We start from the raw sequence: 17,339 nt of genomic DNA, 5'->3' as shown, positions 1-17,339 counted from the left end.
GGACCGGCGACGCCCCTCGGCCAGTATGTCCGATTGACTTGAACTTTGACACACATGTCCACTTGAGCTAGAGCTACAAAAAAGCCAATCAGACCCCTAAGCTCCGCCTACTTAGATTTTCTGCCATATTGAATTTAGTGTAAAACACATTTCTGCAAACTCCTCCTACATGCTTAGTCCCATTACTACCAAATTTGCTGTGGATCATTACTGGATCTACGTCATCAAAAGTTATCAAAAGCTTTTTGATATCTCTTTTCATTTAGAAGATATGTACCAATAAACTTCTTAGGGGCATGGCTTAATATCAATACATATAACTTCTCAACCGTTTGTCCTACAATTACCAGATTTTCAGCATATGTGCACATTGCATCCTCTAACATACCCTGTGATTTATTTTGCATTCAACAACTAGGGGGCGCTACAGTAAACCCTCGAATTTGTGCTTTTTGTCACTTTTTGCAGATTTCAGCCTTCGCACTTTAACGAACTCCTCCTACAGATTTAAGCGATCAAATTCTACTTTCGTCAGGATGCTCTTAAGACCTTTGTGATTAAAAGTTATCAAAATCGAGAGTTTTCATCGAAGAACGTTGACATGGCGTGGCGGCCATTTTGCCTCATTGTTTATGAAAAAATAAGTTCTTATAAGTTGTTATAACTCCAAGGTACATTATCCAATCTGCACAAAACTTCTTATGCATGATGCTACTTCAAGCCTAAACATACTTCAATTAAAAAAAATTCAATAACTCATATCGCCGCCTACTGGCTAAAGGAAATGTCATATTCTATACTTTTATTTATACCTCCTAGCCAGGTGACCTGATTAGTCAAAAATTTGGTAAGGATAGCCTTAAGACATTGATGATGCATCATCATGAATATTGTGAGTTTTTGTTGAACGCTGTTGCCGTGGCGACGCATCGTTCGCCATGAAAAAGGAAGCTGATGGTTTAGTGGGTTGGGATGCTCAAAAACTCATGGAACTTTGTACATGTGTCACAGGTCATATGAAGAAATAGTTTATACGATTTTCTTTATTGGCCGTTTTAAATTGCCTCTATAGCGCCCCCTACTATATTTCAAAAGAGCAGCCCCAGCGCTATGTTTTGGCTACATATATGAAGCTTGGTAGGCACATGTGTCCTATGGAGACTTAAAGAAAAGTCTCTTGGGACCATGCTCCAAACCCTACAGGAAGTCGGCCATTTTCAATTTTGTATGAATTTATACAATATTTCGACGATGCAGCCCTCGCAGTACGTTTCACTATCTATATATACAATTTTGATGTATAACATTTGGTAAACAGATGTATCACATGTAGACTTACAAAAAAGCCCCGGAAGTCAGCCATTTTGAATTTAGTGAAAAAAAACACATTTTTGCGAACTCCTACACGCTGGGTCCGATTTCTACGAAATTTACTGTGGATCATAATTGGATCTAGATCATCAAAAGTTATCAAAAGCTTTTTGATATCTCTTTGCGTTTACAAGATATGGACCAATACACTTCTTAGGGGCGTGGCAAAATATCAATACACATAACTTCTCAACCATTTGTTCTAAATTCCCAAAATATTCAGCATATGTGCACATCGCATCCAGTAACATACCCTGAGAATTTGTTTGCATTCGACCACTAGGGGGCACTACAGTAAACCCGCAAAGCCTACTGGCTAAAGGAAATGTCTGATGTAACTCAGCTGGACTTGTTCCAAACGGTCCCAAACTTCACATGCTTGATAACACTCTGGCCTGATGAGGTCTACAAGCAAATTTTCCCTAATACTCACAGCGCCACCTGCTGGCGAAAGGAAATCTGCGTTTTTTGACAAACACCATCCGATTTACATGACTTTTACACAATGTGGTTTACACTTGATATAGAACTACATAATGCACATGTTCTGTAGCGCCAGGCAGCGGATACAGGAAGCATCAGACTATTTGCAAAGCATCATTTCCAGCATCAGGCGGTCCACGCGGGATTAAAAACATCTCACTCGCGGATGAGCTGTCCGACGGTCGCAGACGTTCTCGGACGCGCAGGCCAGAGTCCCGCCGGCACGCTGGAGGATGCGAGGGCCCGTTCATCGCTGCTCGCAGCTTTAATTATTATTATTATTTGAGACTGCTTTGTTAATACAAAATAACGCCAATGATATAAATAATAATAATAATATTAATAAACCCCTGGGGTTGTTCATTCACTGATGTTGATCTCACTCTTCACAAACCAGCACCGTCTCCTTCTAAACACATCAAAACACAAGAATGTCACTTATCAAAACTCTGATACTCATCTCGGGTTTACTTCTGTGATTTCAAATTTCTTCCTGAGTAATAACCTTAAAACCTGTTACCACTCTGACGGGCCCGCCCACGGGCCGTCAGAGTGGTAACAGGTTTTAAGTGTAGATTTGTGTTATGTACACAACTGCTCTGTAAAGATGAGTATTAATGTGATATCTCATTAGAAAGCTACGGTTCTTGTAATTCGATTTATGCAAACCATTTCAAGATACAACAACAACAGCAGGTACAGTTAACGTCTCTGTCAAACAAGCACTCCAAAAATAGCCGATAAAATATCGCCGTGACTCACCGATTATGATTCATAACGTCTCCCTTGTGCATGCTAGTCCAGCAAAAACGGTCTTGCTAGGTGGCTAAGGGTCCTCTCGATCCAATCCAGTAAAAGATTTAGTCCAAAACACATTAGTACGTCCATAAAGACCCACGGGGGGCTGTTGCATCATTTCAAATTAGCCAGCAGATATGATAACTCGCGATCATAATTCGGTCATAATTTCACTTTTCATGTCAACAGAGAGGAGATTTTCATCGCAAAATGGAGGCTGCATTCCGCCGGTTAGATTGACACCTCATTTGACCCAATAGGTGCTTCTATAGCCCGGTCACATTCTGGAACAGCCAATGAGAGTCCGCTTTGAAAGACAAGACTCTCTTCTTTGAGTAAAGTTTGAGCCAATCGCAACAGATTCCATTGAATCTCAGGCTCCATATAGCCAATGAAATTACGAAGACAAGGATATGCAGATTCAGCAGATTGCACCCTGGGAAAGTTTAAACTGAAATTCAATACCGTGAGTCAAGTACCTGAGACCGATTATCAAGAGCAAAGTCTGGTTCATGAGAATTTTCAAGAATCTGTGAAAGTTGACAATGGTTAAATATGTTATAGTTAACCATACATCGACATAAATAAGCTATAGTTTGAATTTCGGACACGTAGTTTATCGTAGTATATGCATTTTGACGTGGTGACGGCGAGCCTCCAAATGCGTTTTTATGCGGCCGCACTCTTAGTAAACCACGTGTAAAATATAAATTTTCTGTCCTATTGTTATCAAATTGTAACTTCTACCAGGTACTATGACCCCATGCTACCGTACCAGTGTATTTTCCAGCTTATAAGTCCCAGCCATAGATAACTGCTGCCATCTGTTGGCCAAAACAAATCCAGGCGGAAATAAAAACCTTCTTTTTCAATGTGTTGTAAACTCCATAGCTCAATGCCAGTAGCACTTACAGTGATTCTGACTGATTGTGAAGAAACTTCAGAGTGTTACCGTTCAATAGGGACTAAAATCATACATGTACTCCCAATGGTTCAATAAGAGCTGTCAGTTTACTTTGGGTACGCCTTGGATAGGCGTTTTAGGCAAATTTTACAGGAGTGGTAAGAGGTTTTAAATGGAATATCAATACAGATATCATAGAGGAAAGCTCAGAAAACACTTAAAAGCTGCCAGATAAGAGGGAGCATTTGGATTGCCTCTCAACATGTCGACCGTGAGCTGGCTAACAGTGCTAACGGTGCCAACGGTGCTAACAGTGCTAACGACAGTGAAAGTGCTGACAGAGCTAACAGTGCTTAACTGAGGGGGAACCAGAGGGTAAGAGACCACGCTGTTGGTCGGGACGCCGTCTATCAGCTATAACCGCCGTATGAACGCAGTGCAGAGCGGCGGTCGTAAGCTAACCAGCGGGGCACGCTCACGTGCACTAAAAGCTGGCTGGGCTATGTCAACAAAGCAAGGAGAAGCTCGGAGAACAACATACCCGAGGGACTTCATCTGACTTAAAATTCGAGGGGATTTCCCTTGTTCAGTCATCATAGAAATCATTATAACGTCATACACAGCAGTGTATTATTGCAGTCTGGATCGAGTGACCTGCATTAACACCAACATATGTCAATAAGTCATTCAAAATCACGAGCACTGCCAGTTAAATGTCTAGTTCAATGTCTTTTGTATTTATGCACATCTTGCGTGTTTCTTGTCTTTTACTGTGAATATAATGCAATTTTTGTTTATTGTGGCTATGTAATAAATACAAAATCCATGGTGTGATGATGTTAAATGTTGGACCCCTTTACCAAAAAAAATAACAAATACAAAAAATGCAAAATCTATCCACAAAATCCTCCAAAAACAAACCTCTTTGATACGGCGGCGACAACAATGAAAACAATAATATGTATTTCTATGTTGCATTCACCAGGGCAGCACTCACCTCCTCCACTCCATTGGCTCCCTGGGGAGTTGCTGGGCCAATGAGGTATAGAGAGACGTAAACAAGCCCTGGTCTCCAGCACCTGTGACGAGAGGGACGACACAAAGAGCATTTCAACGTTAGGCCAGAAATGAAGAACTCAAAGAGCACGAACATTTAAATCTAATATCTGCACATTCTCAATACTCAAGGTTTCATTGTAAAGGGACACTGAGGATATTTTGGGCGAAATAGGTTTAGCACATAATAATAATCATACTAATGTAAACACAAAGAATATACCCCAAAAAACCTCAAGTGAAAAACTGGAGTACAATGTGATAATGGTGCGTAAGAATACTTAACTTACTGAAAAACTAAGAACATTGAAGAACTAAATGAAGAGCAGAGGTCTATCTTTTTGCTCTCCTCACATTCCACCACTGGACTGATGTTTTCACACTCAACACAGTTAAGATCCAAAAACAGCGAGTCTGGAAATTACGAGGATAAGAAGTGTACCAGGGTGTTACGCCCCATGACTTAACCATGCCTCTTTTCTAGTTGAGAGCTCTGTTTGTCTTTCAGGTCTGCCACGCCCCCTGACAATCACTGAAGCACCCACACCTGAGAGTCCTCATTTCATCAGTGGAGCTGCATATCAACCCCCGAATCCAGTGTTTCCCGGCCCCCGTTTGTTCACTCTGGGTCTGTGGCGCTGTGGGTTTGCTGTTGCTGCTACCAAGAGCATTTGTGCTGCCATACCTGGGGTTCAAACTTAATGGAAGCTTTGTAGGGGTTCTCTGCCTTTTATTTTGTAAAGTTTCCTCCTGTTATTGTGACTAGTTAGGGAGTTCAGTATTGTGTTTGTTTGTTCATAGGCCAGCTGACCTCTTCTTTTCCAGTTAGCATGGGGGTTTTGTTTATTATGTTGGCCTTAGAGACCCTGACGGCTACGCTTCCTTATTTAGTTGGTTTGTTCCTGTTCATCTATACTGTTAATAAATGTATCTAATTGCCGCTGCCTTATCCTCTTGGTTTTTGTTAAACTTTTGCCAAGGTTTTCCATCACATTTTATGTTACTTCCAGTGTACCCCTAGGCACACTATATAGGCCGTAACACAGGGTGTGCAACTGCTTTGCAGCCTTCTCATTGGACAGTTACTCCACAAACAGCTGATGCAGTATAGTTTATCTGCTTTCAAACCACTCGACTCCAGAAAACCTCTGATAGTCTTTGTCCAAGACATTAAAACACAGATAAACACATCCAACAAGAGGTCATCTTCATTAATGAGGATGTAGTAAAAGGATGTTGAGGTTCAGCCAGGACAGTCTGATTTAAGACTCTCTTCTGGAGCCCAGAGGAGTCAGCTTCAGCCTCTCTATTGGATCTACAGGAAACCTCTTTTACCACTGAGGGAGGGTTTGTCCCCTCTTTCCAAAACACAAAGATACTTTTCCTCTCAGACCGTGTTGATATTTCTACTTCTCTTGGGGATGGGCGATATGGCCAAAATCTTCTATCCCAATATAGGTAATTTCATATCTCGATAAAAATATATATTACGATATGGCATGTTATAAATGGTCTATATAACCGTAACATATGGTAAATCCTATTTTTGTACACTTACATACTTGACAAATGAGAAGCACCGAGTGCTTTTCTTTTAGTTAAGAACTTTAGTGCAAAATGAGCATAAATAGTATCAAGTGAAATTAAAGAAGAAAAAAAAATGAATGGAAATTCCTAGCTACATACCGACTATGTTTAAATGCATTCAAACAAACAGAGTAATCACATTAAGACAGTAGTTTGGTTTAGATACACTGGGGTATTTACATGAAAATAATTCTTAACAATTCAGATTTTAGAAGTGTATGACTGTCATTATCAATTTAGATGACGTAATTGTGTCGCAATATATGATTTCATCAAGACAATGAACTATCACATTGAATTATCGCCCAGCCCTAACTTCTCGCTTGTGTTTTTCTTCATCAGTCTTGTAGGCAACTTCGTAATAGAAAAAGGTCATCACTTTTTTTTTTTTTTTTTTTATCCTACTGTGTAACTGATTATTCACTCACTTCTAAAAGGGTCACTTCTCTTTTCTGCTGATTTACTGCCTCTAAAAAGCTTAAGACATTAGCTCTATTCTGCATTTGATCCGTCCATGCACATTTCATGCTTTCTGCTCTTATTGTGCTTTAAGGAGCTTCATGTTGAAAATGTGCAGCTGACCTGACAAACACAGTTTGCCCCTTTTTCATCACCGTGTCATATCACTGCACAGAGGCTGAGCCTATCCTACGTAGAAACCTGGCAACAGGAACTACATCGGCCAGTCCAAGGATTTTGACATTAGGGGACATTTTGGTCTTTTTCAACAGAAATCGCTGCTCACTCCAAATGAGTGCTTTTAAAGGGGACATATGCTCATTTTCAGGTTCACACTGCTATTTTGGGTTTCTAATAGAACATGTTTACATCCTCTAATGTTCACGGAACACATTATTTTTCTTATCCCGTCTGTGTTAATAGATTCCCCCTCTGTCTGACACGCTCCGATTTTGCACCTGTCTCTTTAAGACCCCCAACTAAAAAGCCCAGTATGCTCCGAGTGGCTTGCAAGAAAAATATGGTGCAACTTTGCAAAGGTATTTCTCAAGTCATTGGTGGAGATTCTCAGATGGAGGGGGGGGGGGGGGAGGTCTGCATATGATAGGCTCGTTGAATCACATTTTTTCCAGATACCCAAAAATATATGCAGAAGATCTAAAAAAAAAGTGAGTTTTTCATGCTATGTCCCCTTTAAGTTACGTATAAGTATATTATATATGTCAATTTGGAGAGCAGTCCTTAAGTGCTGCAACAGTTTTGTTGTGGCACTGCACGCAAACACAATGCACTTTCAAAACAAAAATGTGAATATGAGATGGAAGTGCTGATGTTGGCTTAGTAGTACCTGGTCCATCCTCCAAATCCTGACTAAGTCGGTGGACCAGGCCCTCACCAGCGGTAGAATCCTCAGCTTAACAACAAAGTGACTTCAATGTCACCACCGGTGCCCCATTTATGAAAAGCTTATTAAAAAAAACTGTCATCCATGGTAGCTGTGTGCGTTTTCATGAACAGTGACACGTAAAGTAATTGTTCCAGCTACACTGGAACTGGGCCACATGTAAAAAGCTTTTAATATGCTGACAATTTGACTGTATTATAAATCAATTACCCCTCCCCTTGATGCCCACTATTTTTAACACAAAACATCACTGAATGTGGAGTTTTGCAGCGCAGCGTATGACAAAACTATTGCCTCATATATTCATAAGTAGTTTGCATGTACAATCGTACTGTGGCCTTTTTCTCAAAGTCCTTTCAGTGTGATCCAGTGTGTGTTATTTAGTAAATGCATCCGTGTGCGTTAAGTTTATGTTACAGGCTAAATCTTTCCAGTGTGTAAATCTTTCCAGCGTTGCCCGAACAAAAGTGAACTTTGAATGTCCACAAAGGTTATCAAAAACTCTTATCAAATACAAGCCTGCAACGCAAACACCAATCCCTGTGAGCAGGGGCAAGTCCATCTTACACAAAGCGTCAACAGTGAAAGGACAACACTGCTCATCTGGCAGGGGAACACCAGCAAAAGCAGACGGAGCAAAACGAGTTACACATTTAAAAGCTTAGATCCAAGTCTTTTATTCATAAGTCTATAAATCTATGGGGGGTTATTTCTTTTGGGGGGGATAAATCACACTTCATCCGAGTGAAACGTACAGTCCGAAGGTGATTTAAATCAATGATTGATGAGAACATAATACATTTCTTAGATATTTTGACATGCAAAGTGTCCAGTATTTATCAGTTTTACACAAATTCTTCCAACAATTACCAGCAACTCTCAGAAATAAGCCACTGTTTGAAAATCCTTGCAGATTTATGTTTATTATTACTTACTTTGTATTTCCATATGTCGGTAAACTTTAACAAGGGACTCTTCTCCCCTAAATTCCAAAACAAGATTCCCTCCACGATACAGCAACTTAACCATTCATTTACCAAACAAAAATGGGGCAACTGGAGAAGACACCTTGTCCACAGAAATGGACTGAATTCTGCATTATTGTACACTGTGGCTCCAGACTCTTCAGGGAATATGGATGAACCTACAAACAACCTGCAGGTGGAAGTCATTATGACTAAATTGCTCATTTCTGAATCGAATCAGCAATGCAAAAACAAGCATACACCTGAGTTAGGACACTTGCTAAGCCTCAGGATGGCCAGGTTGTTACCTGGCCCGCTCAGTGCTAAAAATGGAGCAGCCTGCGTCTTGAGATGAGGCTGGCACCCACTACCAGAGTCGGCTCCTAAAAATAACCCCTCCAAGAAGCTTCCATGAGATTCCAAGGGATTTATGAATGGCAAGCTGACCCCACCACCCGAAACATCATGTGGCGACTGCTGTCAGAGCTGCTAACGGTGGAAACTGTGGCTGTCCATCAGGGAACAAGGTGATATCCTTCCCAAAAACTGCAGCAACTAGCCGTGACGTTATATCGTTAGCTAGGCCTGTTAATCAATGTAGCTGCAAGCTAGCTGAGAGATATGCCGTTTCCCATGTGGACATTTATCAAAGACAGTGTTCTAGTGTGCGAGTATGAAACTATTAAAGCCTTGACAAGTGGACATTCAAGCACACTTCGCAACACACACACGCAGTGCCTCCAAGCTGGTTAATATGGGTACCTGCTAGCTTAGCTAAAACGAGCTACTGAACATAGCTAGCTGGCTAACTGTCAAGACCAGAACAAACAAGACTGAACGTCTCCTTTTTAATAAACACTCACATGTCACAATCGGCTTGTTTTCCATAGTATAGATGATCGGCTTTTCCTCTTGACACTCCATATGTGTTAGCGGTAGTACTCCATGAAAATTATATACAAACCGAGTTTTATTATTAGTAAGTGCTTATCTATGCAGTTGTGTTGACTCGATGGGGCCTGTGTCCCCGCTGCACTTCCGGGAAGTACGTAAACTCTGCGTCATTAAAGGAGCGACCTGTGCTTTTTATGACACCCATTACAGGTGTTTTGAGAAGTAGAAGTAGCAATACCACATTACAAAAGTTCTCAGTCACAGTAAGTTAAGTTAATGTACAAGTATTAACTGTAAAATGCACTATAAAAAGTAGATAATAAAAATAACAGTAATCATCATCATAAACTTTATTTATACAGCACGTATGACATGATTTAAACATATCTGACTGCAATAAGGCCAATAAAAGGAGAAAATTAAAATAATATATATTTTAAAATAATAAAATATGGTGCAATACGAGATGAAAGCAGTAACAATAATATAAATCAGACAAGACATGTTGGAAATAATTTGAAATAATGTGTGGTTTAAAGCCTCAGATCAGGTAAAAGTAGTCATATTACAGAAGAATGGCTCCCAACAGTGTCATATTATCATATATTATAATATGGGGTTATTGTCTGCAGGTTCCTTTTTTTGGTGGTGTGGTGGGGCTACCTGTTTGTTTACATTTTGGATCACATATTGTACCTTTTTAAGGAGTCAAAGAAAAACTATTATCTATAATGTATCAATGTATTTGTATGCAACATAATTAAGACAGAAGTCTTAAAAAATAACCCTGCAGGGAATATGGGTGACTTTAGTATTATCATGGGAATGAAATTATGAATAAATGTGGGGGATACAATGCTGCCATCTAGGGGTACAACGTTGTAATGCAGAAAGTGTGTCAATGAGATGTTAAGATTTTAAATAATTCTATTAAGATAAAACAAAGAAATACCCAATGAAAAAAATGAACTGTTTTTTTGTTTTTCATTCATTATTTTTTCTGGCCTTCATCTTTCTGCTCCCTCTCTACATTTTCTGAGTCTTCTTCAACCTTCTCTCTCCCCTCTTCAGATGCTCTCTCTCCACTTTTCTCTTCTTTCTCATCTTCATGTTCAATCTCAGCCCCATCTCCTTTCCCAGGTCTGTCATCTCCTTTCTCTCTGTTTTTCTCTCCGCCATCTTCTTTTTTCTTTTCCCGATCCTCTGGGTCTTTCAGGCCACATTTGTCTCCCTCCACCATCCTTTCCACGTCCTCTTTTGTACTTTTAGTGCTCTCTCCATCGCCCTCTTTAGTCACATCACCATCCTCTCCCTGTCCCTGTTTTTTCACCTTTGCATCCAAACCCTCATCTGCCTCCCCCTCTGCCTCTTCCCGCTCCCATCCGACCTCCCCTCCCACCCCTTCACCTCTCCCCTTTTCTCTTTCTCCTTCCCCGTCTTCTGGCAGCTGGGGCTCCACGGCTGCCACCTCCCACTCCAGCTGCTCCACCCTGGCCTGCATCTTGCGGCTGCTCGACTCTAATTCTGACATAAGTCGAGCTAGTTTGGTTTGCAGGATTTCCAGTTTGCTCTCCAGTCTGCCTATCTTGGTTTCCACCTTCTCTGCCTCCCCCTCCTCTCGCTCCCCACTCTCCTCCAACATGCCCATCTTGGTGAGGATCTGTCGGCCTTTCTCCTCCAGGTGACGTTTGGCTGCAGGGAACTCAGACAACACGTCCGTCAGGTCTTCTTTGGACAAGCTGAACAGGTCAGAGTAGCCGATGCTGCGGATGTTGGCAGTGCGGCGATTGCCTGACTTGTTACCTAAAAGGAAACAAGTAGTGATTTCTTTTCAACTTTAGTGAGAATTTTCTTAAATAAAAACCAAGAATTATCTAAAGCAGGCCAATTTCAGTGTTCAAAGGAACACTAGGGAAACATTCTTGCTGTTGCTTTAAGTGAGAAAGTCAATCATATTTTTACAGGTGTCTCTCAACTCTGTGCTTTCCATTCTCACATCAAGTTCCTTTCGTTATGTTCATCTACAGGATCACCCCATTCTGACCACAGTTATACGACTGACCTTTCATTTGAGCTGTCACTCAATCATCTACCAAATTGTCCAGTCTTGACCAATGTTAACATAGCAAATGCTTCATTCCTGAGTGTTGGATCCTTCCCTTCATAAGCCGAATGCATTCGCAAAGTCCAAACGCACCACAAAAAGAAGACTACTCTTGTCCCTCCAAATCATACTTACAGCATAAAGTCTAGCATTCTACCTTTTTGCATTGTTGACTTAGGTTAACTAAACTCTCTTCTGAGTGTATTGTGCCAAGATTTGGCCCATTCCCCCTCACTTGTATGAATTAATAAATGTAGTATGACCACGTGCAAAGTACTTGACAATTAACTTACCTTTGATATTGAGGATACTAATTTCCCCAAAGAAATTGGATTCAGTCAGGACAGCAAACTCTGTGACCCCATCATCTGCTACAACTGCAAGTTTTCCCTCTCTGATGATGTACATTTCATGGCCCACGTCTCCTTTCCTGCAGACGTACTCTCCCGGACTGAACACCTGTGAGACAAAAAGCATGAGAATCCTTTAATCTTAATCCTTGAACAATTATTTTCTGGAAGCATTTTACGATGCATTCGATGAACCCGGGAGCAGCAGGTTCACCTTCTTTTCCCCCTGACCTGTGGCGTTAGTTTAAGCACCAGCTCCTCCAGCAGACTTTTCTCACAGCGCTGGAAGATGGTGACTTTGGAGAGCGTGGGCAGGTGGACGCTGACAGCGATCTCTGTCCTCAGGTGTACCGGCAGCTGCTGCAAGATTTCGTTCTCTCGCATTATCTTTTTGTTGATGTGAAGATGCTGGTACCAGCTGTCGATGCGCTGACGAAGATCCTTGCTAATGTGATGGCTTCGCAGGTAAGCCTTAACCTGAGAGAGGGAAACGAAGAGCCTTATTTTCCATACAACAAAAGACTTCGAGCTAAAGAATGTAATTAAACATGACGCAATCTGCCATTCCTTTTCTTGTGTCATATCACATTTCTATGAACAGATTGTGCATTCACATGCAATCCTCCGGCAACGGGACAAGATTTTGCAGCACATTCTCACTCCCAACTTGTCAAATAACGCAGCTTGGTCAGTGGCCCAAAGCTTCAAACTATGAGCGTGGTAGTTAACTTGACTGACTCATTACAGAGTGACAAACAACTCAGGTGACTAATGACTGACATGCCAAAGTTTACTTTTAGTTTCATATGGGACATGAACTGCAGTCCCTTATAAAAAAAATTAAATCCTGTGCTTCCTCCCACCCTTCACCCTGTGTGGAATACCTCACGCTTATGCTCTGAGCGTCTAATCATGATGCAGGTGAGTTTACATTGGTGTTAGTTGCATTGGTATCAAACGCCCAGGGGCATTGACCAAACCGGCTTTGATTGAATGCAGATTAACAGTTTGTGTGGCGGCACGCATTGGCTCACCTCCAACAGTCTTGCATCGCAAGTTGCTAATCAGACTCTAAACAACCAGCAGCCCATGTAAAATGAAGTCTTGGCCCATATATCCACTAGCTACACCGGATCCCCAGAAATATAGCCCCTTGCACCTAGAGGCTTATCAATAGCCAATGGGTTCCAAGATTGTATCACATACAGAAAATGTCAGGAAGAAGATTCATTTCAGAAACTGAGGTTTTCCAACTTACCAGCTCATGGTTAGGGAAGAAGACATTATCACGGTCCCTTAGGCTTGTGATGACATTGCCAACATTGCCAACAATCGATGCAAACACCAGCACGGCAATGAGCAGGTCTGCAATCATAAACAAGTACTCTTCTTCCCTTTTCGGCAGGGGGGTGTCTCCCACTGTGGTGAAAATCTGGGCTGAGAACCAGAAGCAGTAAAAGTACTGACGACGCATGGAGGCGAACGCCGGGTTGGTCATGTTGGGGTAAACCCAACGATCACTTCCGAAGCCGATGTAGCTGGACAGTGCAAAGTAGAGACAGGCGTTCCAGTGGATCAACACAAAGATGTAGATCATGAGCTTGGAGATGCGGAAGGTGTTGGGGTAGGAGGTTCTCGTCTCCATGCGATCCAGGGCCTCGTTGAGTCGTGGAATACGGACAAGTCGGTTGATCCTCACCAGCGGAGCTTGGATGCCAAAGACAAGGTAGAGGAAGTCGGTGGGCAGTAGGGAAACCAGGTCCCTTAAGAAACTTTTAGAGTGCAGGTAGCGCTTCCTCAACTGTGTGACATCCTTGATCAGGATGCCCTGATCCAAGTAACCTGGAGAGGGAAGAACAAGGTTTAACAAAGCCCAGAGTACACTTCCTACACTGTTACCAAGTCAAAGCATAGGTTGTCACTACTTATTGAGATATTAAATCCATCTGATTTGAAAGAGTTAGTGGCCCACTGCTTTCACATCATGAATGGGAGGTAGGGATGGAAAAGATTCCCATATATATGACTTTCGAGCATTCTCATCATCTGACGTCTTAAGATGATTGTTTTGCTCCAGAGTTGCTCATGTACGATAATACTTTGGAAATGTTGTCCACGTTTTTGCCATTAAAGCATATTGAATTGACTTACTGTGCATGGTCAATACATCACGATATCCATTGATTGTTTTTAAAGTTACTATGAGGAACTTAAATTTTCTGAGGGTTTTGGAAGTCCCTGTGGACAAAGGCGGTAGCTTTTGAGAGCATCGGAGATCCTTCAGAAACCGTTTCATTTTACTGTCTGACAGTCTGTCCCTCTCAGTCTTGGTTCTATTACTCCCGTGTCTCCCTTCTCTCATGCGGGCCATACATGTAAGGATCTAGATAGAAAAATCTGAGTTTCACAGTCTCTGTTTTAACTCCCATGTAATACAAATACACCATTAACCAACTAATGCTATGACTGATGACTGATAAATTAAAAATGCTATTTCAGTTCATTACAACTCGGCTGAAACTTGGTGTTCCTTTCATGGTTCACGTTTTTTATGACTCCACACGTGACAAATAAAAGCTGGATTTGAAGAGTTGTATTCTATTTTAAAGTCTCAATCAAAACCAACAAAAATAATAATAAAATAATATTTACCTGTGTGGACAGTGATGATCATGTCAACCAAATACATGAGGTCTGCCAGATAGTCCAGTGTGAGCCAAACAGGCAGGTAGCTCAATGCAATTGTAGTGAAGCATGTCCTGAGAAAACATAACCAATACGACGGCTGTCATACTGATGACAGGTTATATGCTTCGATGTGTGATTAATATTTGATATCCTCCATGTTTCTACCTCAGAATGATGATCACCCAGTTGTAGACGACGGGAAAGATCATGACCTGTAGCCAGACATAATAAAAGTGTTCTGCCGGATCAATCACCCACTCTTTCCAGCTGATGGGGAAATGATGATGAAGAGAGGAGAGGCAAATGAGGATTGTCAGTCATGATGATGTCGGTGTGACGTGAGGAGAGTTGTCACATAGAGATTGTGTTTTTGTTTGGTTCTCATATCTACATGAACAATAAGCTTAATGTTTCCATCTGTCACAGCATGACTTCTAAAAGTGAGGCGCAACGGGCATAAACATAATTTTTCATGTACTGATCAATTTTGAGATTTTGGGTGATTTTGCTTCCATGACAGACTAGCGGAAAGAAAACATCCAAAATACACATTTAGGTGTTTTGCTTTAAAAAAATATATTTTGTTATTTGTATGGCTGTTTGATTAATTTTGCATTATTTGTGGATGAAACAGGAATTTGTATTATTATAATATATATATATATATATATTTATATTAGATAATACCTTTTTGCATATTTAAACACATATTTTAGAAAACATGTAATACAATAGATAATCTTTGAATGCCAGTTACCTGGGTTGTGATATATATTATTTTGTTTCCCTATTCACCCAGGGTGTCTTCCCTTAAATACTCAAAAACATAGACAGTATATGTTCCGTAAAAATATTAGTACACGTTGATCTGTCTAATGGGATGAGCATAATTAAAATTTTCTATGAAGTGATTCTGAAAGCTTTCACATACATAACACGTCTTTAGGATTCTGTGGAAATAATTACATTTTGTCCACACTGCCTTGTTGGTAAGGTATGACACATGATTAGGTAGATTCTTTTTTAAATACCTTACAAATTAAGATTCAAAACCAAGAATATGCATCTGGGAAAAATGCTCTTATTATGGATAAAAATACTTTCTATTAGATACATTAACTGACTTATAGGACATTCATTTTCTCATCAAAAGGCTTGTTCTTCACCAATTCAGAAGTGATGAAGTCCGAATAAATGAATAATGAATGTCGTCACACTAATTGTAATTACCAAATAACTCCATGATTATGATCCATTCATTACTTACTTAATTTCCCACTTCAGATCCAGATTGGTGTTGCGTTTCTCCTCATCCTTGACTCCATCCTCTCCTTCCTCGGACACTTTCTTCCCCCGTTGCCACCTGAGCAGTCTCTGCCATTGGTTACCTCCATTACTAACATCGCTTGTTTTATCCATTCTCCAAAGTGTAGCATCAGACTAACACATTTCATTCAGGGAGCATGACCTTTGCTTTTGTTTCCTCCTGCATGAACGTTGCCCTTTCTCGTACGATAAATGAAACAACCTTGTTGACCTGCATCAGGCAGTGCGACGTGGTTCACCTGACAACAAACCAGGTGTTGAGGACTGAGGACTGCCTGGTGATGCAGGTCTCCATGGAAGAAAACCACAACAGATGTCATGTGTCCTCCGGGAATTCTTTCTTCCCCTAGAAAAGAAAGAGGTCTTCCTTTGCACATCAGGGGCTGTTAGAGACAACAAACAATAACGGGAGCAGAGCCCAAACTACAGGGAAGGTGTCACTGTCAATAAACACACAGAGTGCACTACAGCTACTGTATCTATGCCACATTAAAAAGGAAATTGAAAATTAGAAGAGACAATGTTTTTTTCATTCATTTATTTTTTTGATAAGTTTTTAATTATGGATAATCTCGGATAAAAGCTCTCCTTAAAACAAGCTGTGCTGGATTTACTCAGTAAATCTAACTTTCAGGACGGAGTAGGCCCACTAAAGGATGTCTTCTGTGGCTGTGGATGGAGCTTTTTAAGGGGAAAAATAACCAAGATGGATTATCTCAGTTTGGGTTTGATACTCCAACATTCTTTGGTGTTTTTATCCCTGGTTTGGTTCAGTATTTGCCTGGTTTTTGCTGTTTTTTATATTTGTATAGCCAAAACTTCTGCTGCTGTCATTCAATGCTGAAATGAGGTTAAAACATACACATTGCTGTGTTTTCTGTGTTATTCACCATAAACAGCCAAGTTAAGTGTATTATTTAGGGGGTCTGATAAGATATACTGAGTTGTATTAGGGGAAATGTAGGATCCAGCGTTTGTGGAGTTTGACCCATAGTGACTTAAAGTCAGGGTATTTCGGCTTCTTCTGCTTTGATTTGGACAAGTCTCTTCTTTTATATCTGTCACACTAACTTTATAAAAGTCGGCTATGACACTTAATTAGAAGTCAACACATGATAAACATATGGATCCATGACAGCTGAGCAAAATGATGAAGACGGTGCGATATGGTTGAAAGCACCACGGAGAGCTAATAAGCAGACTCTTGAGTATTTTTGTCGGATGATGCTCGGTCCTCGTGGTTTCAGATGTGATTTCCCATCTTTTTTTTTATCAGCGTCTCGTGTTGCCTACTGACGGCCACAATAAAGCCGTAAGTACACAATGCACAATTTCGCGTTAGCGTGGAACTGGGTCACAGATATCAACCTAATTGTGACACCTGAAGCCCCTCCACACACACACACACGAACAGCAGGGTGACACAGAAAAGCAGCAGCGTCGCTGTGGG

General features: G+C 40.9%; 2 protein-coding genes across 3 annotated transcripts in view; both read right to left on the bottom strand.

Annotated features, from left to right (window-relative positions):
• Positions 1-9,567, bottom strand: part of trappc10 (trafficking protein particle complex subunit 10) — a 30,774-nt gene extending 21,207 nt beyond the window's left edge. For both annotated transcript variants that reach the window (XM_076081772.1, XM_076081773.1), the window contains exons 1-2: positions 9,391-9,567; positions 4,554-4,635 (exon numbers count right to left, since the gene is read on the bottom strand). In XM_076081772.1, the coding sequence (XP_075937887.1) occupies positions 4,554-4,635; positions 9,391-9,451 (143 nt within the window). In that variant the 5' untranslated portion in view covers positions 9,452-9,567. The remainder of the gene's footprint in view (positions 1-4,553; positions 4,636-9,390) is intronic.
• A 440-nt stretch (positions 9,568-10,007) lies between these two features.
• Positions 10,008-15,982, bottom strand: cnga4 (cyclic nucleotide gated channel subunit alpha 4). The gene is made up of 7 exons (XM_076081876.1): positions 15,831-15,982; positions 14,729-14,830; positions 14,528-14,634; positions 13,134-13,717; positions 12,107-12,352; positions 11,819-11,984; positions 10,008-11,224 (listed from the first exon to the last, which is right to left on the bottom strand). Exons 1-7 carry the CDS (start codon positions 15,980-15,982, stop codon positions 10,413-10,415), a joined length of 2,169 nt encoding a protein of 722 aa, XP_075937991.1. The 3' UTR covers positions 10,008-10,412.
• Positions 15,983-17,339: the final 1,357 nt, after the last annotated feature.

This window comes from Anarhichas minor, unplaced genomic scaffold, assembly GCF_050575085.1.
Source record: "Anarhichas minor isolate MPS153535 unplaced genomic scaffold, ASM5057508v1 ptg000087l, whole genome shotgun sequence".
NCBI classification, from domain to species: Eukaryota; Metazoa; Chordata; class Actinopteri; order Perciformes; family Anarhichadidae; genus Anarhichas; species Anarhichas minor.
Note: the sequence above shows the minus strand (reverse complement) of the source record. Positions and strands in the feature narration are given on the sequence as shown.

Bases quoted from the DNA above. Each gene is read 5' to 3' on its own strand.
- cnga4 (XM_076081876.1), bottom strand. From the start codon at position 15,982: ATGGATAAAACAAGCGATGTTAGTAATGGAGGTAACCAATGGCAGAGA. The intron at 12,353-13,133 runs GTAAGTTGGAAA...TCCCTCTCTCAG, and splicing joins TCTTCCCTAACCATGAGCTG to GTTAAGGCTTACCTGCGAAG. The intron at 11,985-12,106 runs GTCAGGGGGAAA...TTTGTCTCACAG, and splicing joins TGCTTAAACTAACGCCACAG to GTGTTCAGTCCGGGAGAGTA.